Source organism: Capra hircus, chromosome 12 (genome assembly GCF_001704415.2).
Source record: "Capra hircus breed San Clemente chromosome 12, ASM170441v1, whole genome shotgun sequence".
In the NCBI taxonomy this organism is placed as follows: domain Eukaryota; kingdom Metazoa; phylum Chordata; class Mammalia; order Artiodactyla; family Bovidae; genus Capra; species Capra hircus.
Window position 1 is genome coordinate 30,705,693 of NC_030819.1, and position 27,383 is coordinate 30,733,075.

General features: G+C 43.2%; 1 protein-coding gene across 1 annotated transcript; it reads left to right on the forward strand.

Annotated features, from left to right (window-relative positions):
- Positions 20,424-22,215, forward strand: SPRY2 (sprouty RTK signaling antagonist 2). The gene has a single exon (XM_018056458.1). It carries the CDS (start codon positions 20,450-20,452, stop codon positions 21,395-21,397), a length of 948 nt encoding a protein of 315 aa, XP_017911947.1. The 5' UTR covers positions 20,424-20,449; the 3' UTR covers positions 21,398-22,215.

A 27,383-nucleotide genomic window follows, 5' to 3' on the forward strand; every position in this document is an offset into this window, starting at 1 on the left:
ATCTAATCCTAATTGTTTAGGATTATCTAATATTAACAATATCTAATCTATTGTTTAAATAGATTGAAATGCACCTAGTGCACTAAAATCTGACAGTTTCTCAAATACACTTCTTTTTCAATTCTCAAAGTCCACAAGTCGTGAAAAGCTGACCTCTAAGGTACACACTGATCGATCATTAAAATATTTTCACTTAAAATGGATTTCTATTGGAAATATGAAGGATCTGTAAAAGAAAGGTAAACAGTAATCATCACAGAAGGCCATTGCTTCATGTTATATTTTTAATTACTGCTAAGGTCAATCTCAGGTTAGCCGATTTTTCTAGAATCTGAAGGGCAAACATAGTCAAGGAGAGAAACACACACACAAAGGAAACACAAAAATAGGCAGAAAGAGGGACGCAAAAAGACCAAAGAGCTCAAAATGTACTTTCTTAAAACACCAGACTACTTCAGTTGTGACATGTGCACCAGCTCAGGGTTCCTAAATCAGCAGACTGGAGAAAAACTGCCCTGTCATCAGAACTCCAAAATAAATGGATCTCTGGAGAAAAAGAGAAAAAGAGACGTGGTCTAAAGCCAAACTTTTCCTGCAGAACAAAACAAATTTTAGCTGTATAAGAAGTGGAGCATCTTGACCAATATGTTAGAAATTACACCAAAGATCTTCTAAGGACAAAACACTAAACTTGTTTTCCTTTCATGAAGGAGGAAAGCAGAGATAAGGGACCCAAGACAGCACACAGAATGCAAAAAGGAAAAGCTGAAATAAAAAAAAAGGCCGATGAAAGCATAACATTAAAAAGAGAAGTGTTTAGCTGTTAAATCATCCAAATTGCTTTGCCAAATTTTGACATGCTTGATTTCCTGTAGTAAAAAATCTCTTTTTTTTTTTTTGTCTTTGAAAAAAAAAAGTGAGGAAAAATAACCAGCTGTTCCTTGTATAGTTCAGGAAACAAGTTTGATTTATTACTTGAAGGTTATTTTTGAATGAGTCGCTTGTGGCAGCCAGGGTGCAAGAAAAGTCACTGAGGCCTGTCCACTTGAAGGGCTCAAACTGCTTCCTGAACAGTCCTTCACTCCGCACCTCCCACCTCCGACGGCTGTTATTGACAACGTGTGACTGGGGCCTTCCAGGATTTTAAAACAGCAGGGGGCCCGGCCAAACAATCAGGCTGTCAATTACCTTTTCCCCTGTTGTGAAAAAGGGGGCCCCTGGACAATGCAACTTCTCAGTGGGGAGTCATGCCGCTCCCAGTCTGTAACCCACTACTGCCCTGGCATTCAAAACCCAGTAAATGGTCAGGGCTTTCAGTTTTGTCTGTTGCGTCTCAGTTTCAACCAGCATTACTGCAAGGTAGAGATGTCTCCAGGGAAGGATTTTTCAGTTCTTGCTAGGGCAAAATTGACTCTCTAACATTGCTTTCTCTGGTCTTCGTGGACTTTCCTTTTTTTTCCTTTAAGATCCAAAAGGATTCAAAGAGCACCCCTCCCCTCCCAGCTCCCCTCAACCCTTGTCCTCTGGGAACACCCAATCCTCTCCACCTAGATTGTGCCTTTGCAAACTTCCTGTGGGCATTGATGACTCGCTGTGAGGACTGTCCATCATCCCGCCCCTTTGTCCGGCAGTCACTTCCATTTGAATTTGACTGACTGAGGAAGCCTGAGTTATTTGTAAAGAACAACAAGGCTTTTCATTCATAATTTTAGTAGGGGGACAGGGTGCTAATGACTGAGCTTGAATAACTCAGGAATGTGGTATTCAAGGCAGGAAGAAGCCCAACCAACTGCCAAATGAGGGAGAGAGGATGTAGGTGAAAAGTGCCTGGGTAAAAAACCAGACAATGGGAGGAGGGATCACACATGTATACAAATACAAATCTAGGTTTTCAAAGGTGAGACAGTCAGGAAGATGGAAGCAGGAAGGAGGACAGGGAAAGTCTAACAGGATTTCACTAACTTTGGGATTAAGTTACATAGCAGAGTTTATGGAATCCAAAACCCATAAAGTGTCTACAGAGGAAGTGATTTTTTCTTCCACTGGTAGTTCTTCTACAAAAGGAAAAAAACAAACAAACAAAAAAAACTGGTTTTCACTCTCTTTTGGTACATTTCATATGTTCAGACAAAGAGAATTTGTTTTGCAAGGGTACTCGGCTTGGCAATCCAGTCTGGGTTCCAAAGGCCTTGCTTATTGTCAGGGTCTCTCATCAATTTTATGTACGTGCAGCCTACATACAATATATATAATAATTTTGTCTACCTGCAGCTTCCAAGGAGGAGAGATTGTACAAATATCAAATTCTGATTTAGTTGAACTGTATACCTGAGTTATTATAACTCTTCTTTTTCTTGCTAAAATAATACAATTATAGTTGGGTTTAAGTTAAGAAATTTAAAGTCTTATATTGGCTTTTTAATGCATGATTTTTATACTTAGGATTATAGAAAATGATCCAAAATAACAATGTTGCAAATTTTAATGCAGAATGATACAAGCTGCTTTTTTCCAAAACAATATAATTCCCTAAGTGAAGAATGTTTCAATTATGAGAAAAGATTTACTATGTCTCTTTTGTTAAAGCAAGTCAAATAAAGGTTAAAATGAACAATAACAAATGCTGATTTACTTAGAGATCAACAAAAACAAACTGTCAGGCAGTAGGACTCTAGCTCTATCTCCACTCAGTCTATTAGGACTAGTGGTCCTAGAGAGCTCTTGGGGCCCCTGAAGGCCAAGGTCAAAGTTCAGAATCTGGGCAGGGTGCTTACTTAGCTCTAAGCAATCAAAATATTAGTCACCCACAAGTCCCATTCAGGGACTGTAGCTCTAAGGCTCCTCTGTCCATGGAATTCTCCAGGCAAGAACACTGGAGTGGGTAGCCATTTCCTTCTCCAGGGGAGCATCCTGACCCAGGAGTGAAGCCAGATCTCCTGCGTCTCCAGGCAGATTCTTGACCATCAGAGCCACCGGGGAAGTCCTTCTAAGTTCCTAAGCTATAACCTAACCCAACAAATGTTCTTGAAAATTGAGGAACTAACTGTAATCACTATGCAGTTAAAATCTATTACCCATATCACTCTGACAACCATTCTGTTCTGATTAATGAGGAAACTAAGGCATGAAGACCCTCTAATACTTTCCATCTGTTTCCATCTGAGTACCCAACAAAGGCAAAGGACAATGAACAGAGTATCTTGGAGCACTCCAAAACTAACCTAAAGTAGACTTCAAGGGAATTTCATCACCATCATCATTTTGGGCTTGGGTTTTGAGAATGTACATCCATCTAAATATAAGATAGATGGACCACGTTCATCTTGTGGCTTCCTATATCCCCTGCTATATCCCCCCACAAATCCTTTTTTCCCCCAGCTTTATTGAGGTATAATTGACAATTAAAATTTTATATATTTAAAGTACACAACACAATAATTTGATGCACATATATATCATGAAGAGCTTCCCTGGTGACTCAGCAGTAAAGAATCTGCCTGGAATGCAGGAGCCACAGGAAAGGTGGGTTCAATCCCCGGATCCAAACGATCTCCTGGAGGAGGAAATGGCAACCCACTCCAGTATTCTTATCTGGAGAATCCCATGGACAGAGGACCCTGACAGGCTACAGTCCATGAGATCGCAAAGAGTCAGGAACAACTGAAGCAACTTAGCATGCATGCATATATCATGAAATGATTCCAATACCAAGTTAATTGACACATATCATGAAATGATTCCAATACCAAGTTAACTGACACCTCTTTCACCTCATAGAGTTACTTTGTGTTTGTGCATGTGAGAATGCTTTATATCTACTCACTTAGCAACTTTCAAGTACACAATGAAGTATTATTAACTTTATCCACCATGCCAAACATTAAATCCTCAGACTCTGTATTCACTCTATAACTGAAGGTGCGTACCCTTTGGCCATCCTCTCCCCATTTCCACCAGCTTCTGGCAACCACCAGTCTAATCTTTGTTTCTGAGTTCAATCATTAAGTTTTTGCAGGAAGGACTAAATAATCTGCCCCTAGACTTGGAACAATTGTTTGAGTGATAGCTCAGTCATACTCTGGTGATTCTAGATTCAAAACCACGTGAGGACCACAATACTCATAAATCTACCACCTCCAGGGACTCAAAACTTAAGCCCTGGGTCCATGAAAGGCAGATGCCATGACTGTTGTTCAGTCGCTAAGTGTGTCCAAATCTTTGCAATCCTATGGACTGTATCATACCAGGCTTCTCTGTCTTTCACTCTCTCCGGAGTTTGCTCAAATTCATGTTCATTGAATCAATGATGCTATCTATCTCATCCTCTGCCACCCTCTTCTCCTTTGCCTTCAATCTTTCCCAGCATCAGGGTATTTTCCAATGAGATACCTCTTCACACCCGAAGAAGAAAATGGCAACCCACTCAACTGTTCTTCAGGGACTGCGGAGCCTGGTGGGCTGCCGTCTATAGGGTCGCACAGAGTCGGACACAACTGAAGCGACGCAGCAGCAGCAGCAGCAGCCGCTCTTTACATCACATGGCCAAAGTATTGGAGCTTCAGCATCAGTCCTTCCAATGAATATTCAGGGTTGATTTCCTTCAGAATTGACTCAGAATTCCTTCAGAATTGCAATGTTTGATCTCCTTGCACTCTCAAGAGTCTTCTGCAGCATCACAATTGGAAAGCATGAGTTCTTTGGTGCTCAGCCTTCTTTGTGGTCCAACTCTTGTATGCCATAACTGGCTAGATCCAAATTCAGGCCAAAGCACAAGGTAAATGTATGATGTTTTTCACCCCAGACCTCTCTGTCACGTGCCTTCATCCTCTCACATGGTGATATTGTCAATAACTGGATTTCTGGGGTACCAAAAAACAAAAGTGAAGAACTAAAAATCCTTGATTTCAGCCTTTGATTATTTCTGTGCTGTAAATAAACTCACCATGGCTGACTTTCAGACCTAATGTCACTAAACATAGGGATGAGCAGAGATATCCATAATCAGCTCTTGCATGCAGATGTGAGCCTTTCTAGCATTTTCATCTACCCATGCTTTGCTTGGTATCTACTGCATTTTGTAGTTCTCAATGAGCTAGGAAACTCTATTATGGTTTCATTACAATAATACAATGACTTTCATTTATTTAAGAGTAATTACAAGTCAGACTTCTTCTAAAACTCCACCTGCTTTACATATTTAACTCTCACGATGAAGCTTGGACATAGGAAATAATTTTACCCCCACTTTATGGGAGAGGAAACTAAGGCAGTGGGCGACTAAGCAATAAGGTCCCTCTGCTGCTGCCGCTGCTAAGTCACTTCAGTCGTGTCCGACTCTGTGTGACCCCATAGACGGCAGCCCAACAGGCTCCCCTGTCCCTGGGATTCTCCAGGCAAGAACACTGGAGTGGGTTGCCATTTCCTTCTCCAAAGTTCCCTCTGAGACCAACCTAAAATGGACTCTACATGAAGGATCTTGTCATATAACCTTTGTAGATCTCTGCAAGTAATGCTAATGTGTAGTCAGGGTAAAAAATCACTGATAAAGAAAATAAAACAAGGAATCATTGCTATTGGAAAAAAGTACAATGTTCCAACTGAATGTGGCTAACTGGCTTCCCTGGTAGCTCAGCTGATAAAGAATCTGCCTACAGTGCAGGAAACCTGGGTTTGATTCCTGGGTCGGGAAGATTCCCTGGAGAAGGAAATGGCAACCCACTCCAGTATTCTTGCCTGGAGAATCCCATGGACAGAGGAGCCTGGCAAGCTACAGTCCACAGGGTCACAAGAATCAGACATGACTTAGCAAATAAACCACTACCAACTGTATGTTAGGTCTCAGATAAAGCTCAATTCATACTTCTACTTGGCTCTGTAGACATGCAACATACATTAAAAACAAACAAACAAACATTTGTTAGGATGTGGATCATCTTTAGGATGCGATAGAGTTTTTTCAAAAAATATATTCTGAATAACCTAACTATCTCAATACATAGGGTAGCAGTACATTTTGAGATGACTAGCTTCTACTTTGAATATTGTCATACTGTTACTTACTTTGCTTAATTGGGGGTCACCAGATAAAATACAATAGTGAACAAACTTAAAAAAAACTATTTGTTGTTTATCTGAAATGCAAACATGACTGAGTGTTCTGTGTTTTTATTTGTTCATCTGGCCTTCCTTAGTGTGCTCAGGCGTGTCCTACTCATTTTGATCCCATGGACAGGAGGCTGGCAGAGCCTTCCCAGGCTAGAATACTGGAGCAGGTTGCCATTTCCTCCCCTAATGGATCTTCCAGGGATTGAACCCACATCTCTTGGGTCTTGCACTGGCAGGTGGATTCTTAATCTGGCAACCCCAAATTAACTCGAGGCCAGAAATTTCATGCTTTGAATCAAATTTTTACACAGAACCATCTTCCATCCTTACCTCTCCCCATCCAAATATTATTATTATTCTTCCTTTAAATTTAGCCTAATGAGCATGCCAATAAGATACATGGCTTAACTATTTGCACCACATTATCCCCAATGATTTTGAGTGTTAATGTTAATTTATAATTTACTGCTATGAAAGTCAAGAAGCTGTCTTAAGCAACTGAACACAGCCAGAAACCGTAAATGAAAATAGGCATGAGCTCATGAACAAATTGAAAATGCCTGTATATGGCAAAAATAAAACAAAACAACAACAATACCACCTAAGTTTGGAAGACAAATGAAAAATGGGGGAACTAATTGCATTTTAAAATGAGGAAACCAAAAATAAACAGAGGAACAACACTCCAATTAAAACATGAACAAAGGATGTGAAATTGAAATCACAGAGAAAAAATGCTACTGTCCAAGACATGTTAAAATGTAGGTTTAAATTCAGAACTAAACAAAGAAATACAAAACGAAACACTGAGATATCAAGACTTACCTATTAGATAAACACAGGTAACAAAACTGTGGCAAAACTTACTACTGGTGAGACTTATGGCGAAACAGTCTTTCTTAACTAGAATTAAAAATTTAAACTGGGGTTTCCCTTACCACTTGGTCCAGTGGTTAAGAATCTGCCTTGCAACGTAGCGAACGCTAGTTTGATCCCTGGTTCGGAAAGACCCCATATGCCACATAATAACTGAGCCCGAGGGCTGCAACCACAAAAACCCATGCACTCTAGAGCCCTGTGCCCTGCAACCAGGGAAAACACTGCAATGAGAAGCCAGCACGTGAACTAGAGAGGAACCCCCTCTCTCTGCCGTGAGAGAAAACCCATGCATGCAACAACGAAGACCCCACACAGCCAAAAATCATCAAAAAATATACACATAAATAATAACATTTTTAAAAAAGAAATGAAAACTGGAGAAATCTTTTGGGGAGCTATTAGCAATAGTGTCAAAAACATAATATGCATAAATTTGACCAAAATTCTACTTCTATGAATCTGTCCTAGCAGGGTAAGATAAATGCATGAATATATAGGAACAAGAATGCTTACCAGAGCACTATTAATTCAAGCAAAACAACTGAACTCCAAGCCCTCAAAAAGAGAAAATCGAATGACTAGCAATAAAGTATCTTAAAATAAATATTCATCAAATTTTTTCCGTGAGTGGGACTTCTACTTCTTCATAGTTTTCTGAATTGCTTGATTTTTATTTTCTTCTTACAGTGAACATGTAATTCAGAAAAAAAAAAATAAAATTAACCCATTTGTCATTTGGGAGACAGTGATACAGAAAAAAGTAGAGCAAGGTCAGTTATCTTTGGATAATTCTGGAACACAGTGTATTCAATATAAATTGATAGAAAGTGATCATTAAAAGATAACAGATTTTTGGTAAAATCTCTACTGTTTTACTGCAAGCCCCTCCCAATCCTGATAATGTGATTTATAACACCTGCTGAGCTGCAGTGCTAATGACTGCCACATGGATGGTGCCCTTTGCCTCTGAGGCACCTGGGGCCTAGGACATTGGGTATTATTTTAGATTTCAGAAGTTTCAATCCATCAATAAGTTGAGAAGTAGTCAAAAAGTACAAAAAAAGAAGTAAGGCATAAGTGGAAGGGAGGTGTCACATATATTCTTATGGCTGATTCACACTGTTGTATGGCAGAAACCAACACAGCATTGTAAAGCAATCATCTGCCAATTAAAAATAATTTTTTTTTAAAGTAAGGCATAAAAGCAACTTATTTTGGATTTCTGTGGTGGTTCAGTGTTTAAGAGTTTGTCTTCCAATGCAGAGTCCAAATTCAATCCCTGATTAGACAGCTAAAATCCCCCATGCCACACAGTGCAGCCAAAATATAAAAATTTAAAAAGTATTTTTAAAAAAAGAAAGAAAAAGGTAAAATAGATAGCCAACAGGAATTTGCTATATGGCTCAGGAAACTCAAACAGGGGCTCTGCCTCAACCTAGAGGGGTGGGATGAGGAGGGAGATGGGAGGGAGGTTCAAAAAGGAGGGAATATATGTACATCTACGGCTCATTCATGTTGAGGTTGGACAGAAAACAACAAAATTCTGTATAGCAATTATCTTTCAATAAAACAATAAATTTTTCAAAAAGAAACTTATTTTAACAGTTGTACAAAGTTCATGAGAAAAGGGTGACAAATAAAGGGAAGATAATCATTTGTCTGTTGCCACAAGCCCTGGCCCTGCCTGAGGTTGAAATGTTCCTAGGATGACTTGTACATATTAACAGAATATTTTAGGGAAATTTAAATATTTCAGCTTCTGTCTAAAACTGTCTTATCTGAACTCCATTCTAAAGTTAGAGTACTGGAGACATTAGGGGTCTTTTTCACCCACAGCCTAGGCATACATTCAGAGGGTCTTAGCTTTTTAATAAACCACTCAATACGTACTGCCAAAATGAGAGAATAGCAGACCTGTACACTGAGGCTTAGAGGGAGCTAACACCTGGGCCACTGCCCTGCTCAGAGGTGTCTCCTTTGGAAGCCCTCTTAGCCCTGCTGAACCAACAAACCTTCAAGCATCAAATGGTTTAGTGCATGCGTGCTAGCTAAGTAGCTTCAGTTGCGTCCAACTCTTTACAACCCTATGGACTGTAGCCGGCCAGGCCCCTCTGTCCTTGGAGATTCTCCAGGCAAGAATACTGCAGTGGGTTGCCACGCCCTCCTCCAGAGGATCTTCCTGACCCAGGGATCGAACTGCATCTCTCACGTCTCCTGCACAGGGAGGCAGCTTCCCTACCACTAACGCCACCTGGGAGCCCCAGAGGACTTAGTAGGTGCCCTTAAACGGCTTTCCAGTGTTTTCATGGCTATTTGCCTCATCTCCCGTTTAGACTCCTCAGCTCCTTGCACCTAGACACTTGCAAGTTCTCATCTCAAACCCACTGAGCACAGTGATCAGGCCAGCATCTCCCAGGCCATGAAGACAGGAACCCTGCTCCCAGAAGGCCATTCCATGTTATCGAATAAGAAAGGGTAGTTGATAAGGGTTAGGACTTCTGATGTAGTTCAAGACTCTAAATATTATTTTGAGTTGTTGTACTTTCACCTTCACAGAATCATCATGACCCAAAGAACTGAAAACCATGAAACATCATCCATTGCCTTCTGAAGTACAACAAACACCTCTGTCACACATCATTTACTGTAACCGAATGTGCATCTTCTTCTTAACAGAGGATGGAACTTCCAACACCATTGCAGACACAAGGCTCCATCCCCAAGATATACACTTAAAAATTCACTGTTGGTAAGAGCCTAAATATCACTCTCAAATAAGAAGGAACTCACATTTCTCAAGCATCTATATTTTCTGAACAAGTAATTAAATCAAGAGACCTTCCAGGCAGAAACAACCACATCAGCTAAATAGGTCCCACCTTCTCTCATGTGCTCCAGTTTTTTGAGAAGGGGCTTGGTAAAGAATCTGCCTACAAGGCAGGAAACCTGGATTCGATCTCTGGGTTGGGAAGATCCCCTGGAGAAAGGAAAGGCTACCCACTCCAGTATTCTGGCCTAGAGAATTCCAAGGGGTCACAAAGAGTCGGACACGACTGAGCGACTTTTGCTCATAACTCATGGAAACAAAAATCAAATGTTTCTGTAGAAATACCATTAACAGCTGAATATAGCTAATAAACAGTCACTGAAACATGCTTTAAATCTCTATTTTTATTCCTAAATACAAATAAGTAAAATACATAAATCAAATTGGGGGCTTCCCAGGAGGCACATGTGGTAAAGAATCCACCTGCCGATGCAGGAGACACAAAGAGACACAGGTTTGATCCCTGGGTCAGGAAGATCCCCTGGAGAAGGGCATAGCAACAAACTCCAATATTCTTGCCTCAGAACATTCTATGGACAGAGGAGCCTGGCAGGCTACAGTCCATGGGGTTGCAAAGAGCCAGACATAACTGAGCGACTGAGCACTTATGTAATTTTTAAATCTTTTTGAAAAAATGGAGGCAAAACAATTATTTTTACCAAATGTACTACCAAGCCCAATTGAACTGAAATTATCACTGCTACTTACTGAGAACTTCCCATACACTAGCCTTTGCAGGTACTTTATATCATCCAATCCCAACAGCAAGTCTTTTACACGTGGGAACTAAGGTTAATTACCTGACCCACTCATTCACTCATCTTATTTAAAAATATGTGAGATATGTGCCAGGCACTTCAGTGCTGGGGATTAAATGGCAGGCAGCACCCACTCAGATTCCAGACCTCATGGAGCTTAAAATACAGCAAAGGAGACAGTTAATAAACGATCACTCAATTGTTACATGAATGTTTGCAGCAGAGACGGTCAGAAGAACAAGGGAGATCTGACCGAGTCAAAAGGTCAGAAAAAAGGTTTTCTAAAAAGAAGACAAGAGAGATTTGAAAGATAAGTAGGAGTTAACACAGCAAAAGGCCAGAAAGTGAAAGGGGAAATTGCGTATACAAAAGTAATAGTCATAGCAGCAGAAAGCAGGGGGTGCGGTGGGTGTGACAAAGGTTGGGAAGGAAAAGTGGACAGACTGTAGGACCAGGAAACTGGGTTAAGGACTTGGATCTTTATCCCAGGAAAAATGAAAAGCCAAGTTTGAGCATGAGGGCATCCTGATGAGATTTGCGCCAAATGGCTAGAATTTACACAAAGAACCTGAAAGGTAAAAATAGTCCACTATTTGGGGGCTTTCTGGAAGCTATATTAAAAATGCATTCTTGAAAGTTAGCAAAGTGCTAACTTCTAAATTTGAAGCTACAGATTATTTAATTTTAATTATTAATATATTTAGACTTTTGCCAAATGCATTTTTGAAGGAAAAAACTCATGAATTTTCTCTTAGCTATCCTCTAGCTCCCCCATGATCAGTTTTTTGGTTAATTTCTTTATTATACAGGTAGAGAATAGATGTTCCCTACAGATTTTCTTTCAAGCACATAAAATTTCCATAAAGACTTATTTTTAAACTTCATAATATTTACTATTTCAGGGGTTAAAAATCATGGCCTTAAGAGACTTATTTCAGCCACTTGCTAATAATTACACAAAACACAATAGTAATTTCTAGGTTAACAGAATGACTCAAGTTTAGTCATTAAAAAAAATCTCAAAACTCTGTATTTAAGAAAATTAAGCTTAATAAAAAATTGACTTACATTCATTAATTTCATTCATTCATTGGAAAGCACTTACTGAGTGTGAACGTTTAGGAATTTCAAAGTGAGTGTTTTTGGTTTTTTGAAAGAATAAGACGGTAAAGAATCTATTTTCAGTTCCAGCCTACTAAGTCCAAGGCAGCCCCAATATATACTCCCTCAGATCCTTGGGGCAGATTAGCCTTTTGAATAGTCACACCCAACACACAGTTTGTATAGAAAAGCTGTTTTATACAACCCCACAATATCCTCAGATGATTCACAATTCACTGTAACTTCATAATACTTCCTGTCCAAAAGATCAGGACAGGAAGAAGAAATTGAGTCAGTATGCACCCATCTTCCATTTACCAAACTGAACATTTTTAGACCTGACCTATTAACTGAGATTAATTCAGGGCTGGCTGGCAATCTGGTTGGGATGGCATCTGAATTATAAGAAGGACCATCATGGAATGTGTTCGACACCTTCCTTAGAGAACAAGCTGAACTTCCTATGCCCTTTTGATCACAAGTCCACATAATGGAAAGTATAAAACCCCAAACTCCTATTTTCAGAGGCTAAAATCTTAGTAATATCCAAATACTCATTTCAATTTGTGGTTTTTACTTTAGCATCTAGGTTAAAAAGATTCCAAAATAGAGGGCATGCATGTGGGCTAAGTCACTTCGGTCATGTCCAGCTCTTTGTGACCCCATGGACTGTAGCCCACCATGCTCCTCTGTCCATGGGGATTCTCCAGTGGGTTGCCATGCCCTCCTCCAAGGGATCTTCCCAACCCAGGGATTGAACCCATGTCTGCTGCAGCTCCTGCACTGCAGGCAGATTCTCTACTGCTGAGCTACCAGGGAAGCCCCAAAATAAAGGGACCAAATGTTAAAAACAGAATAAAACATATAAACCTGGGACTATTTGGGGAAAGGCACAGCAACAATACAGTGGTCTCGCCAATTAGACTTTCTCTCCAGACATCAGTCTTACAAAGGAAGAAGCCTGACTGTAAGGTCAAGGGATAAATTTAATGGTAATATAATGAGAAAAATTATGTGGGCCAGTAGAGAAATTTTCCCTTGTTGCAGAAATTCAGTCCATAACTGACTTTTCATAAATTGTAGTAATACAGTTCCTAGAGCTGGCAAGAAGACTGATTAACCTGTAGAAATCGCCAAGTAGATAGATTCAGGTTGACTGCAAGATTTCTGAAAAAAACCAGACCAACCAGAGCCTCCAGTTCAAGATCACTTCTCTTACCCAAGGATGACTCCAGATCTTTCCCCCAGTCTAGCTAAGGATAAAAGGACATCACCAAAGAAGGTCAGACACAGAGATAAGCTCTTCCCAGTCTTCCTAGGGATGTAGATAAGAACTGAATGTTCTATTTTGAATTTCTATTGTAGCAACTCCCAATTCTCTCCAAGAGGTAACAGATACAGAATTTGGAGATTCAAAGCAATTCAAAAAGTAAAATGACTACAGTCCTGGCTGTCAAATCAAAAGGTCATTATTGCAAAGCCTTTAACTTAGGAAGATCCCTCCCAAAAGAGTCTGTGCATAAATTTATTAAGGCAATTGAGATACTCAATTTTTACTCTTGGAAGCAGTATACACTGTTGTGTATATTGGGCCATCTTTAAATATGAATACACAGATAATTCACCTTGGTTATAAAACTAAAAAATACATAAAACAATCAATGTTTCTTCTTTGTCTCAAAAAACACAGCATATCACTGCAAGATGCGGTTGGTTATCAAACCTGGATCTAAATCAGTAAAGCCAGTGGTTCCGTCAATCTCATAAGAAAACTGGAACTAGAGTTGTTTAAAACTACATTCTCCTGTTACTAGAATATAAACTGGAAGCTTAGATGAGTAATTGCAACCTTGAAAAATATCTGACTTAACATGTCCAACAGACCTACTGGTAAATAAGCAGTCTACACTGTCTATGGAAGACTGGGGGAGGCAAAATTCACAGTTGTTTATACACTGCCTCATTTGAAAAAACAAATTGAAGGTACTTAGAGTTAATAAAGGGCTTTCCAGGTGGCTCAGGGGTAAGGAATCCACCTGCAATGAAGGGGATGCAGGAGACTGGGGTTTGATCCCTGTGTCAGGAAGATCCCTTGGAGAAGGAAATGGCAACCCACTCCAGTATTTTTGTCTGGAGAACCCCATGGACAGAGGAACCTGTCAGTCTACAGTCCATAGGGTTGAACAGAGTTGGACACTACAGAAGCAATTGAGTCAGCAAGTGATAGTTTAAAAAAGGAAGTCAGTCCAAAGAAATGAACACAGAAAATTAAAAGGCAGAAATAAGATCCCACTGTTCAATGACTGCGATTAACAGCACCTGTTACTTCGTGCCTCCAGAGAACTTAGAGGTAAGTGTTGGTGTAGCAGGTGTTTCCAAGGATTGGGCATTTTTCAACATCAGTCAAGCAGGAACACCTGTTCACATATTAGGGTTACCTCTCTGGAACTCTCCACAACACATTTGAAAATGGACTCCATTATGAAGTTTCACATAACATTCTTTCAAAACCCTAAATATCTCCCCAAATTAACCCGTTATAATTTTGGCACATAACATGAAATCAATTTTAGGACACATTATAATAGCTACACCAAATACTTCACTAGGCGTGCATGCACGCACATGCGCGCGCACACACACAGAGAAACGTAATTCCTCTTCGGGATCACAACTAAGTAATCTTGGAGACACAAGATAGTGCTTTATACATCACGTGCGGAAAGTAGCAACAATGAATAATAATAAAAAAAAATAGTAAGGAGTATATTAGAAAGAACCCAACAGATTCTCAGTTTTACATTGCGCTTAAGGTACAGGTTAAATGTTTTCCCAGCTTGCAAACTGGATGTTGGGTGAGCTAGATTACATGGAATTCCTTCCAGTTCATTAAAGATAAATTCCTAGATTCTTCCCTATTGACTCTGTAAACACAGAAGGTGTTCTAAACAGCCAGAAGCTTCTAACTTAAATTCCACTTCATGCTTTGAGCCCGAACAGCGTGTTTTCGCAGAGCTCCTGCAGTGCTGGAAACACAGCCTGGGCACAAGTATCCCCTAAGAAGCAGCCGTCGGGTTTCTTTCACCTGTTCGGCCCCGAGACTTGGCCAGACTTAGGCAGCGAGTTCCCGCCAGCCTCGCACACCCTGGCTTGGGCCGCCAACTCCGTCCCCCTCGGGAAAAGCTGGGGTTCTTCCGCACCTGAGCCCCTCATTCGCGGAATGTGTCCGCTGAGAGGGTAGGGAAAGGCACCCGCTGTTGCACTCACATGAAAAACGTCTTTTTATTCTTTGTGAACCGGCCGGCCCAAGGTACATTTTGGAAGGCAACCCCGGCTGCCCTCGTGGAGTCGCGTTGAAGAAAGCAACCCAGCCCCGCGCCGGGCGAGTGGGCGCCCCCTGGTGGCCCGACGGGCCGGGAGCGCAGCAGCGCCTGCGTCCGCTCGGAGGCTCGGAGGACCTGAGGACCCGGGCGTCGGGGGAGCGGCCGGGGCTGCGGGAGGCCCCGTCGTCCCGGGGACGCCGCGGAGCAGGCGGACTTAGCCTGGTCCACCCGCACCCGAGGGGTGGGGGGAACAGGAGGCCAGCGTCCGGAAATAACGCAGGCCACTTCCTCTGCCACCTCTGGTTCCGAACCCGGGGCGAGGAGCCCTAGAGAAACATGGAGAAGGCAGGGGAGAGGGTAGCGTGGCCGGGAACACGCCCGGGACATCCGCAGACAAGGGCTTGGGACAGGGCGGCGAACGCCAGGGCGGTTGTGAACCGAGATGGGATGGAACCAGACCCGGAAAATCTAGCACTACGTTTTCCTAGCAGTTTCAAGAACTCTAACCCTAGGACCGCGAGGTCGCAGGTGCTCTTCGGGAGTTCTGACCGTACTTCCCTGCAAAGTAAAATCATTCAGTAAATCATTCAGAATCCAATATTAAGAGTGTGTTGGGGGGGGTGTTAATTTCCCATTGGTGCTCCCACGTCCCTGCACGTTTCTTCGTAAACGGTCGGCAGTTAGAGCAGCGCATATGTATGCCTTTTCTATCTTTACATTTCTTTTTGTAAGTGGGAAAATAGATCACCTTCAAGATGGACAATAGAATCTTATTGGGGAATGTTCTATGTGACAAGGAGAGTCGGAAATGAACGATGATTCTTCTAGTTGAAGAAATCTGCAGTGGAACAGCGAGCCCCCCTCCCATTTCAGAAGCCCGTGATGTGGCCCTTAGTAATCGTGTACGTGTGTAGGATTGAGTTAACTAAATTTTTTTAAGGCCTAGACTGTAGCATTTCCATCACCAATTGCGTGAAACAAAACGGCAAGGAAGATCTTCAGAAATCTTCCATCTGTAGCTCACTCCCTCTTTTAGAACAACATCTAATATTAAACCGAAAAGCTACAATTGACACCATGAAAAGCAAATCCCGGCCAGAGCAGAGGTACTTGAAACCCGAATCTGCATTCCGCCCCTCTCGTACGCCGCTCGGAGGTGGGGGTGGCGGTTTGTCCCGGTGCCTGGTGTATAATCGGGTTAATCCAGTAGACAAAGGATAAACCAATAGCCCTCCCACCTCACTTCCCGCTCCCCTTCCCCTCCCCCTGCTTCTCTCCCCGTCGCCCCCTCGAGGGGGAACAGAAAAGGGGAGAGCCTGTCTTGCAATGGATTCAGAAGAAAGTCTCAAAACCCGCAACTGGTTTTTAATGCTAACACAGCCTAGCCGGGATTAGTCTGAAACGTTCATTCCCTTCTCCTAGTGGCGGGGAGAAAGTTCCCTAAATCCGCCGAGCTCAAGGTTCGTCCTCCTGGCCTCTGGGGAAAACTTTAAGGTCAGTGTTTCCTTGAAACTAGATCAACTGACCCCGCCGTGCCCAGCCCGGCCCCGCGGGCACCGCGCGTGACGGCGGCCCGGGCGGCAGGACCGGCCCGGGTACGCGCGGGGCGGCGCGGTTGCCCTTTTGAATGCCTCCTGCGGCTCGGAGCGCTGGCGGGCGCTGGAGTGTGAGTGAATGTAGCCCCGCGGAGCCAATGAGCTGGGACCGGATGCGATATATCCTCTGGGACAACAACTGCTCTGTTCCGCCTCGGATCCACATGACGCCATTTACTGCTGCCGCGGCCGCCGCAGAGCTCCCTGCCTCCTCCGGAAAGGCGAGGGCGCAGGCCAACGGCGAGCCCCCCCCGGCCGGGCCCCAGACCCTCCTCCTCCTTCTCCTCCTCCTCTTTCGCACCCACCGCCCCCGCCTCGGCCTCGCCGCCGCGCCTCCACAACGCCCAGTCTGCACCGCCGAGAGCTGCGCGCAGCAGCGCGAGCGGAGGAGAGGGGCCGGCGGAGCGCGCAGCGCCCAGGCCCCCGCGCCCGCCCGGCCCGGCTCGGCCAGTCCCGCCGCCCCCGCGCCCCCGCGCCGCCTCCGCTCGGACGCGGCCGCAGCCGCACGACTTGGCCATCTGGCTTTTAGGTCCTCGCGAAGGCCGTTTTCTTTTTTCATTCGCTCATCTGCCGGGAGAGGAGACTCGCCGTTGGCGCTTCGGCCTCCAGTTCATTGAGAAAAAAAAGGGGGGGGGGAAAGGAAATACTCCGCGTGCGCTTTTAGAAGGGGGGTCGCCTCCAGCCCCGAACTCCAGAGTGTTCTTCGGCTAGGACTTGGCTCCGGATTTTTTTTCCTCTCCTTTTCTCGTCCAGCCAATCGCTCAGAAGTTAGACTGAAGCAGAGTTTGGAAGGAAGGAGAGGCAAAAAGTTTGCATCAGGGCTGGATTTATTTGCACATCGCGGAAAGAAGAGAATCCAACGGAGAGGGGTTTGTGCAAAGCCGCGATCACGGTGAGGCGCGTTTGGCCGGCTCGTCCCCTCCTGGCGCCGCGGCCGGCGCGTTGTGGGCAACATGGAGTAGGTGCAGCCGGACCGGCAGTGGGTCCGTCTCTCCTCGGGCCTCCCTTTCTCTCACCCCGCAAGTTTTCCGTGGGGAGCCCGGGAGTTGCCCGCGGATCAGCCTCGCCCCTCGGCCTGCCTCGGCGGCAGGGGTTCGGGGAGGGGGGATTGCAGCGCGCGCGGGGTGCCGTGTCCCCGGCCCCACGACCCAGCGCGCCCACGCTGGGGGTCTCGGGGTGGCGGCCAGCTCACTGCGGCGCACTGGCTGCGAACTGGGCGCTGAGAGCGGGAGAGGGAGGGAAGCACTTTGTGTTTTCCAGGGCGCCGCTGAAGGCGCCCGCACTTCGAACCTGTTCTCTCCGGGGAAGGCAGGTCCCGGGAGAGGCAGTCCCGAAGCAGGGGCGCCGGGGTAGTGAAGGGGTGCGGGTCGCTGCCTCGCGGGTGGAAAAAAAGAGGACAGGGTGGCGAGTGGAGGGCGCCCACGACTCAGCTCGGCGTGGACTGCGGCGAGCAGAAAGAGGGTGGGAGCGTCGCCCTGCCTGGCGCCGCGTCTCTGCGGTTCGGAAGTGCAGCTTTCTCTCTTTTCCGTTCGCCGCGGTCGGCCTGGGTCACGCTTTTTTTTTTTTTTTTTTTTTTTGGACGATTGGGCTGACCCAGCACAGGAAGAAAGTCATCAACCAGTCGCGATCGTTTTCCATTACCTGAAAATAGGTGGCAAAAGAGACTAGGTTTTTTTTTTTTTTTCCTTTACTTTGATGGACTAATCCACTTTTTTTGTGTGGTTGCTGCTGTTTTTTTAATTCGGAACCTTGTGCGTTTTTACAAAGCGGTTTCTGTGTCGGTTTGCCCCACCCTTGTGCTGAAGTCCTTTCTCCCTCATCCTTAGTCTGATCACACACAGTTCTTAATGGGGGGTTTCAAAGCGGGGGCGGGTGGGGTGACGACGGAACATGGGGCGAGGGTGGGGTGGTGCTGCGAAGGGGAAGAGGGATCGCGGAAATCACTTTAGCAAACCTCCTTACCCCCACAAGATGCTACTTTGCACTGCAAGCATAGCGGCAAGTGTCCAGCTTAGGGACCTGGGTCTTGGCATGTTCGGCGTAGGGCGCTGGAAATTGTTCTTAATTTTTAAAGCAATTTTCCTGTGACTTGAATACATACCTGCATACAGATGTGTGTTTTTAATATATAGGCGCGTGCACATTGCAGGCATTGCCCCTCAGGTTAGCGCAGGGTGGCGTCTCTGAGTGTGTCGGGGTTAGATGACCCGGCTCTGTGTCTGAGGCAGGACTTTCTTCCTCGCGGAGTCGGGGCTGGAAACCAGTGCCTTGCATTCGAGGCCCTTGGCCGGAACGTCCTACGATGGGCTGTGCGACCTCCGCCTGAGGGTGGAGCGGCTCCCTCTTGGAGCTGGGAGTCAGTTCTCTGGGGTGGGAGAGATTTCTATCTGGGAAGGCAGGGAGGGGTTCCTCCAGCTTTCCAGGGCATGTTTCTTTACTAGACGCCCGCGCCCCCGCCCCCGCCCCCTCCCCGGCCCCGCCTGTCTGTCCGTCCCGGGTTTGTGCGCAGGGGGCCAGCTTGGCCGCTGGGCTGCGTCTGTCCTCCCAGAGAAAAGTCCCTCGGGGCTCTGACTGAGTCCCACCTGCTGGGGACGGCATTGGGGCGCAGATAGAGCCGATAAACTAAGAACAGCGCTGTCTCGTCTGCCTTTCTGTTGGAGCTGAGATCCGGTTTCCAGCTCTGCCTTTTTCCGAATTGGAAGGCGTGTGTCACCTGCCTGTGTCTGTTTTCTAAAAAGTCAGACTGGATGAAGGTCCACTTTTGCGGTTTTGGTCATTGTAGACTGAGTTGACAAAGAGGATGGTCGTTTTGAAATTTAACAGAGGGATGGCAATTTAAGCGGTTACTTGTCAGGCTTGATAGATTTGCGATGTGACCCTTGAGTTTTTAAATCACTTCCTGTTATCACCAATCAATGTATGTTTTCAATTATTAGGTTTTGGGAAATGGGCAAAAGCAGTTAACATTGTGACATGATTGATTTCTAAAACAGGGAAAACGGGTCTTTTAGCTGCAGAATTTAAGGTGTTCTCCGAGGCTTTCAGGTTGTAAAATATGTGATTCTCAAGTTGGTGGGAAGTTGAAAATAAGTTCCTGTCTTTTTGTTGCTCGAGGTGTAAGTTTGCTCTGTTGTATTCCTGGCACCTAACAGGATTTAAATTGATGTGTTTTCAATTCTATAACTTCGTGCTACTATATAGTTAATGATAATGCATGATTGTTGTATAAAGTGTATATTCCTGGGGAAGAGAAGTATTTACCCTTTTTTTTGTATGTCATTTCATCCTATGAGATTTTGTAAAGTCACAGAATAGTTCAAGCTGTTTAATGTAAAAGCAGATGTTAAGTAGGAACCAAGAATTTCTAGGCTGTATCTATTGAAGTTCCAGGCAAAAATGACCATGATAAGTTGAAACCTATTTCACAATTTGAAAAGGTATTCATTCAGCTTTTGAAAATGTCAGTATGAATGTTATATTCCAAGAGTACTTTCCTGCAGTTTTTACAGGGAACTTGAACCTTGCAGATTTTGTGCTTATACGAGTAAGGAATCCTTACTCGTGATTGAAGCAAAGATCAGTTTGGTGTTACTACACTTCACAGGATTAAAGAACAGTGGATACCTAGCTGTAATTTTTACTTTTGAGTACAGGTGTGGATAAGACGGCTGTCCTAATATGTTCCACAGCCACTCCATTTTCAAAGTCTGTTTCTCCAGGGGACGTGGGGAGTGAAGAGTTAAGCCAGGTGGGTGGAGAGTGGGTAGTATTCTGGAGTGTAAACTGTCTCCTTCCTCTTGGTTTCCGCAGGAATTCAGATGTGTTCTAAGCCTGCTGGAGTGACTACACTTCCCAGACCTGATGGAGGCCAGAGCTCAGAGTGGCAGCGGGTCGCAGCCGTTGCTGCAGACACCCCGTGACAGTGGCCGGCAGCGTGGGGAGCCCGACCCCAGGGACGCCCTCCCCCAGCAGGTACACGTGCTATCTCTGGATCAGATCAGGGCCATCCGGAACACGAATGAGTACACGGAGGGGCCCACTGTGCTCCCCAGAGCTGGGCTCAAGCCTGCTCCTCGCCCCACAACCCAGCACAAACACGAAAGACTCCACGGGCTGCCCGAGCCCCGCCAGCCCGCCCGGCCCCAGCACCCACCGGCCCACCCTTCAGCCAGGGCCCCTCTGGCCCGGTCCATCAGCACAGTCAGCTCGGGCTCTCGCAGCAGCACGAGGACAAGTACTAGCAGCAGTTCCTCCGAACAGAGGCTCCTAGGATCCTCCTTCTCCTCGGGGCCTCTGGCAGACAGGATCATCCGAGTGCAGCCCAAATCGGAGCTCAAGCCAGGTGAGCTGAAGCCACTGAGCAAGGAAGATGTAGGGCTGCACGCCTACAAGTGTGAGGACTGTGGCAAGTGCAAGTGCAAGGAGTGCACCTACCCGAGGCCTCTGCCGTCAGACTGGATCTGCGACAAGCAGTGCCTTTGCTCGGCCCAGAATGTGATCGACTACGGGACCTGCGTGTGCTGTGTGAAGGGTCTCTTCTATCACTGTTCCAACGACGATGAGGACAACTGTGCGGACAACCCGTGCTCTTGTAGCCAGTCACACTGTTGTACACGTTGGTCAGCCATGGGCGTCATGTCCCTCTTTCTGCCTTGCTTATGGTGTTACCTGCCAGCCAAGGGTTGCCTTAAATTGTGCCAGGGGTGTTATGACCGGGTGAACAGGCCCGGATGCCGTTGTAAAAATTCAAACACAGTTTGCTGCAAAGTTCCCACTGTCCCACCCAGGAACTTTGAAAAACCAACATAGCATCATGAATCAGGAAGATTGCAGTCATAAGGATTATTTCCCTCTGCCCCTCCTTTTTTTTTTTTTTTTTTAATACACATATGCAACCAACTAAACAGCTAGAATCTTGGCACTGTTGATAGAGGGTTGGGATATCCTGTGCTGTTTGCAGTGAAATGCTTTTTCATCCATGTGCCATTTTAATTGATATGCTTGTTAGAACTCAGCTAGTGGAGCTCAGAGTGTGGAATACAGACCTTGGTGACCTACATATTGCATAAGCTAAAGCAATAGACACTCTAGGTGAAGTTTTTGTTTGTGAATAGTACTTGCAAAATTTGTAAATTAGCAGATGACTTCCCCTCTCCCTTCCCCCACCCCCATTGTTTTCTCCAGAGATAATGTGCTATATTTTTGTACATACAATAATATTTGCAACTGTGAAAAACAAGTTGTGTCGTACTATACGGCACATTCACAAAATATTATACTAATATGTTGTACATTCGGAAGAATGTGAATCAATCAGTATGTTTTTAGATTGTATTTTGCCTTACAGAAAGCCTTTATTGTAAGACTCTGATTTCCCTTTGGACTTCATGTATATTGTACAGTTACAGTAAAATTCAACCTTTATTTTCTAATTTTTTTCAACATATTGTTTAGTGTAAAGAATATTTATTTGAAGTTTTATTATTTTATAAAGAAGAATATTTATTTTAAGAGGCATCTTACAGATTTTGCCCCTTTTATGAGGATGTGATAGTTGCTGCCAATGAGGGGTTACAGATGCATATGTTCAATATAAAATAGAAAATATATTAACGTTTGAAATTAAACAGAGCTGTATTGTCTTATTTTACATTTTCTTTTTTTTTTTTTTTTGAAGTGAAAAAGAAACCATTTTAGAAATAGCATTTCAGTGACAGACATAGTTTCAGTTATCTGTGAGATACTCTTATGCTTGCTGCTTTAAAGTAAAGTGGAGATTTGGTGATTTTCAGGGGTAATTCTAGCAATCAGGAGAGAAATAATTGAGCACTTGACTCACTTAGTATTAATCATAGGAGGGCTCATTTTGGCTGCTGTTGTTTTGCTGATTTGCAGACTAGCCTTTGCTTTGAAGGTTTAAAAAAAATCTTAAGTAATTCATTCAGGAGACTTACCTAAAAGATGAACCATTAGACTTTTTTTTTATATGAAGTTATTAAGAATGAATGTCAAGGCTGATTTAAGACCAGAGAAATGAATTTGGTTCAACATTTATTGACCAGTCTCTATGTGTCAGGCATGCAGTATACACAGATCAATGCTTATAATTGAGGCAAAATGTTTTCTTGACTTAACTGGCCGTGTTTTTCCTAGTCTCTGGTTTTAGACTGTTGGGCTTATCACCATGATACAAGAAAAAGACATGGAAAATATAACTTGTTTTGATTCAGGTACTGGGTATCAAGGAATTTCATCCTATATTGGCCTAATAATTCAGACCCAAGCAGCCCCAACTTAGCTGTTTGAGAGGCCAACTTGAGAGGCCCTATCTTAGTTGTTTAATCAGATTATCCAGGAAATTGTTAAATTTTACACTGCAGTATGGCAAAAAAAAAAAAAAGCCAGTGTTTGTAGTTATCTTTTGGAAGCAAGCATACAACAAGCTCTTACAAGCCCATCTTGACAAATACTGCGTTTTCTTATTTGTAATAAGTCACTTGATTAGTCACTGCATGGCTGATTATTTTTTTTTCCAAAAGCACAAACGTTTGCTGCCAAGAATCACCGGAAGTCTAGGAAATGATTTACCTGTCATTATTGTTTAATCTCTTGTTTCCTGTTCTAAGGTATTAGTTAAGAAGTCTTAGTACAGGCTGTCTTCTGTTTTGTTTTTTGAAATTGACTTTCAAGGAACTATATAGCCTCCTAAACCAAGACATTGCTAAAATGTCTTGCCATAAAAGGGCACCTTTAGTGCCTTCTATGCTTTTCAAAAAACACAAAGCTAAATTAATTCAGAAATTATTTACTCTTTGGTTTCAACTTTGGAATACTGAGTGTTGCAATTCTAATACTCTTAAGGTCTAATCCTGATGGTCTCAGAATTAGAATATTAGGGAAAAAATAGGGCAGAGTTTCTTATTCACTGTATAGTTTTTCAGGATTTATAAAGCACAAAAATTTTGATTAACCAGTTTCTGACTGTTCATCAGATACTGCCATATGCACTGATAAAACTATTTTGGTATAGAAATTCTGAGTTCCTTTTTTTTCCTTTTTAACACATGAGCAGCTTTCAAAGTCTAGATAAATTTATCAGATGCCATTGGGTGTTTATTGAAGATATAGATTAAGGACCTCTTTCCATGATTATTGAATCAGATTCTTATCCTGTTGCTTAGGGATTTGCATTTTTAATCATTCCACTAGTGATTATGTATAGTTTGAGAACTACTGAACTAGAAATTGCTAATTTATCTTTTTTTGTTTTCTCAGTGGAGTCCGTTGTAAACCATAATTCACTAGTTTGAATGTGGAACATGGTAATAAACCAGCTGAAGCTCGAAGAGAACTTGGCATAAGTATATATAAAGTCCTGATAAAAATTATTTAAAGATAAATAAGGAAAACTGGATTCCTCAAGAAGCTTCCAACTAATCTATTAAATGTTGAGTTTGTCTGTAAACCAATAGAGAATTCATTTTCAGAATATAAAAACTGAAATATTAAATGAATATCTAAACAGATTGAAAACAGCTGATGTTCACTTTTCAGTGTGTTAAAAGTTTTCCAGTGTTCCAGGTCATCTCACTAAGGTGGAGGAATCATCACCTCAAATTCATGAAAATTCTTATAAATACCAGTCGATAAGGCAGTGGTTATTATTTGGATATTGTGATAGGTTAAAAGTACAATGATACAGTAAGCATTAGTTGATTGCTTAGCATTTAGGAATATCTTCTCTAGATATTCTGGTTTCTTGCCTTTTATTTTCTTAGAAACTTGAAATTCATTTAAGGATGACAAATTGATTGCTGTTACTGAAAACAGTCATTTGTGTGTGTGGAGATTTTAAGTCCCTGCCAGAGCTCTCCTTGTCCGAACATGCTCTGGGCATTGTCTGTGAAAGAAGAAAGCCAAAACCAAGTGCAGGTACTCCCAACCAAACTTTTTGCATAAATTCTTTCTCCAATACACCTTTGTCTCAGGGACTACTCGCCTCCAGGTTATGTAAGATAGTGATGATGTCAGATAAATGAGTTCACTCTTTGCCCGGTTCAGCAAGATGCTGGATAGACAGTTGATGGGTTTGGCGCTTTTGAACATGCATGTCAGAACTTTCAAAGGTTTATGGGTGTTGAGTTTCACTTGTAGTAACATCCCAAATTGGCCATTTACCCTCCTCTCTTAAATGTGCAGAAAGACCAGAATGTATGTGCCGAAGTCTCAGCTTTGAAAATGGGCTAAACAGTGTAGATCAAAAACATTGTTAGTCATCTTGTGCACAATAGTTCACACTATTTTAGTAAAGGGAAATAAAAATAGGCATTAACTAGTTACATCAATAGTGTATCAGTATCCATTCTTTGGTTTTTAGTATTTAAGACACAAGTGATGTTAATTTCTACTTTAGGCCAATTGCTTCATTTCTCTGAGATACCAAGGGTGTGTCTCCATTGATTGAAGACTAGAGCAGAATTTTAAAATAAGGCCTGTCTGATTTCGCTGAACTGATCGTCAGAATGAAGCTTTATATCTGGATTACTTAACCACTGGTTTGGCCACTCATGGGAAGATAAAGCTGCCAGACTGTAGTTTGGGTTTCATTTGGATATCATTCATGCCTCTATCTGCCTTATACAATGAGAGACAACTGTGTGAATAATGAAAGACAATGTGCATTTTACTTACAATAGTATACCTCTGGTCAAAATTAAAGATACTCGTTTAACTTACAGTCAAAACAAAGGGAGAAATGTAGCTAGAATATAATACATGTTATATAATGTACATTATATTCTATATATAGAGACTATTAAAAAATATAGATGCATGGCAAATGAGAAAAAAAACACTTGACTATTCAAATGTTTCCATGTTTTTCTTTTTTTACTTTTTGGCTATATCAAGAGGCATGTGGGATCTTAGTTTCCCAACCAGGTATCAAACCTGAGTCCCCTGCATTGGAAGGCAGATTCCCTGGACCATAAGGGAAGTACCTCACATTTTTATTTAAAAGTACCTTTTTATCCACCTAAAGAATTTTTTAAAGCCAGTCTTAGTTGGTAACTAATATTTTTTGAACTATTAAAGGAAATTAGAATGAAGCCTGTTGCCTTGGCCTCTGTCTTTGGCTACATGAGCATATAAAGTTTCAGCATACTTCAAAGGAGTTTATTTCTCAAAACAGTCCTAATGCACAGAGAAGAAATAAAAATTTAGCTTAATACAGGGACCACACACCCCTACCCCTGAAATGGAATTTGAGCCTGAAAATATCAATAGTTAACGCATTTCAGTTTAACACTTTTTATTTTTGAATGCCTACTCCTTACCCATCACAGGGCTAGTTGTTGAAGTATAAAAGGCAAGGATTAATGACCGATGCAAGACAGGACTTTTCACAGCAAAGGCACAAGCAAGGTGCCGTGAGACACAGAAGACAGGTAAAGCACTGATGTGTTCTCTGTGGTGGGTTTGGTCTCCAGGGCTTTGCAATGGTTGTGTATATGTGCTCACTAGTACTCTTGCCTGGAAAATCCCAGGAACAGAGGAGCCTGGTAAGCTGCAGTCCATGGGGTCGCTAAGGGTCGGACACAACTGAGCAACTTCACTTTCACTTTTCACTTTCATGCATTGGAGAAGGAAATGGTAACCCACTCCAGTGTTCTTGCCTGGAGAATCCCAGGGACGGGGGAGCCTGGTGGGCTGCCGTCTATGGGGTTGCACGGAGTCGGACATGACTGAAGTGACTTAGATATCTATAGATATAATCATATCCAACTCTTTGCCACCCCATGGACTATAACCTACCAGGCTCCTCTGTCTGTGGGATTTCCCAGGCAAGAATACTGGAGCAGGTTGCCATTTCCTTCTCCAAGGGATGTTCCTCACCCAGGGATCAAACCTGGACCTCCAGTGTCTCTTGCAGTGGCAGGCGGATTCTTTACCACTGAGTCACCTGGGTAGCCCGTTTAAACAGCCATGGAGTTTTTTGCTCAGGGAGATGCAATAGGACTCCCTTTATTCATTAAATGAAACTATGTTCACCATGCTTATATCTTAAATTCTAAGTGAAATGCAGAGATGTTTGGTTAATACTTGGACACCTATAATTTGCTATGTTTATTCTTAATTTGATGATTCATTAAAACTTTTCTCTAAAAATACATTTTTAAGGTATGTAGCTAAGACATACGTTGGAAAGATCTATTTATTCTTGCTTTTCCAGTTTTTGTTAGAATTTACCTCTTATCGTTAACCTATAATTTGAGCGTGCTTCTGTACCTAGAAAAATGAATACTCATGAAGAACAAATTGGGGATAATCAAGCTGAGAAGATAAAAGGTGTTCATGATAGTGTGAAAGGAAGTAGTTGAGCTTTGGAGTAATTCCACCCTTGCCAAAACGTAATGTCAGAGACCTGGCTTTGCAGATTCACAGAGCTTCCTAGGTGACTCAATGGAATGGGTTTGATCCGTGGGTCGGAAAGATGCCCTGAAGGAAGAAATGACAACCCACTCCAGTATTCTTGCCTGGAAAATTCCGTGGACAGAGGAAGCTGGCAGGCCACAGTCCAATGGGTCACAGAGAGTCAGGCACGACTGAGCACACACACGTGCACATGGCTCTCAAAGCCCAGATGAACACCTTTGGCACCCAAGTCGGTGAAGTGAAAGTCACTCAGTCGTGTCTGACTCTGCGACCCCAGGGACTGTAATCCACCAGTCTCCTCTTCCATGGGGATTCTCCAGGCAAAAATACTGGAGTGGGTTGCCATGCCCTCCTCCAGGAG

What these genes read in the sequence shown, in the direction of transcription:
- SPRY2 (XM_018056458.1), top strand. Translation starts at nt 20,450, where the DNA reads ATGGAGGCCAGAGCTCAGAGTGGCAGCGGGTCGCAGCCGTTGCTGCAG.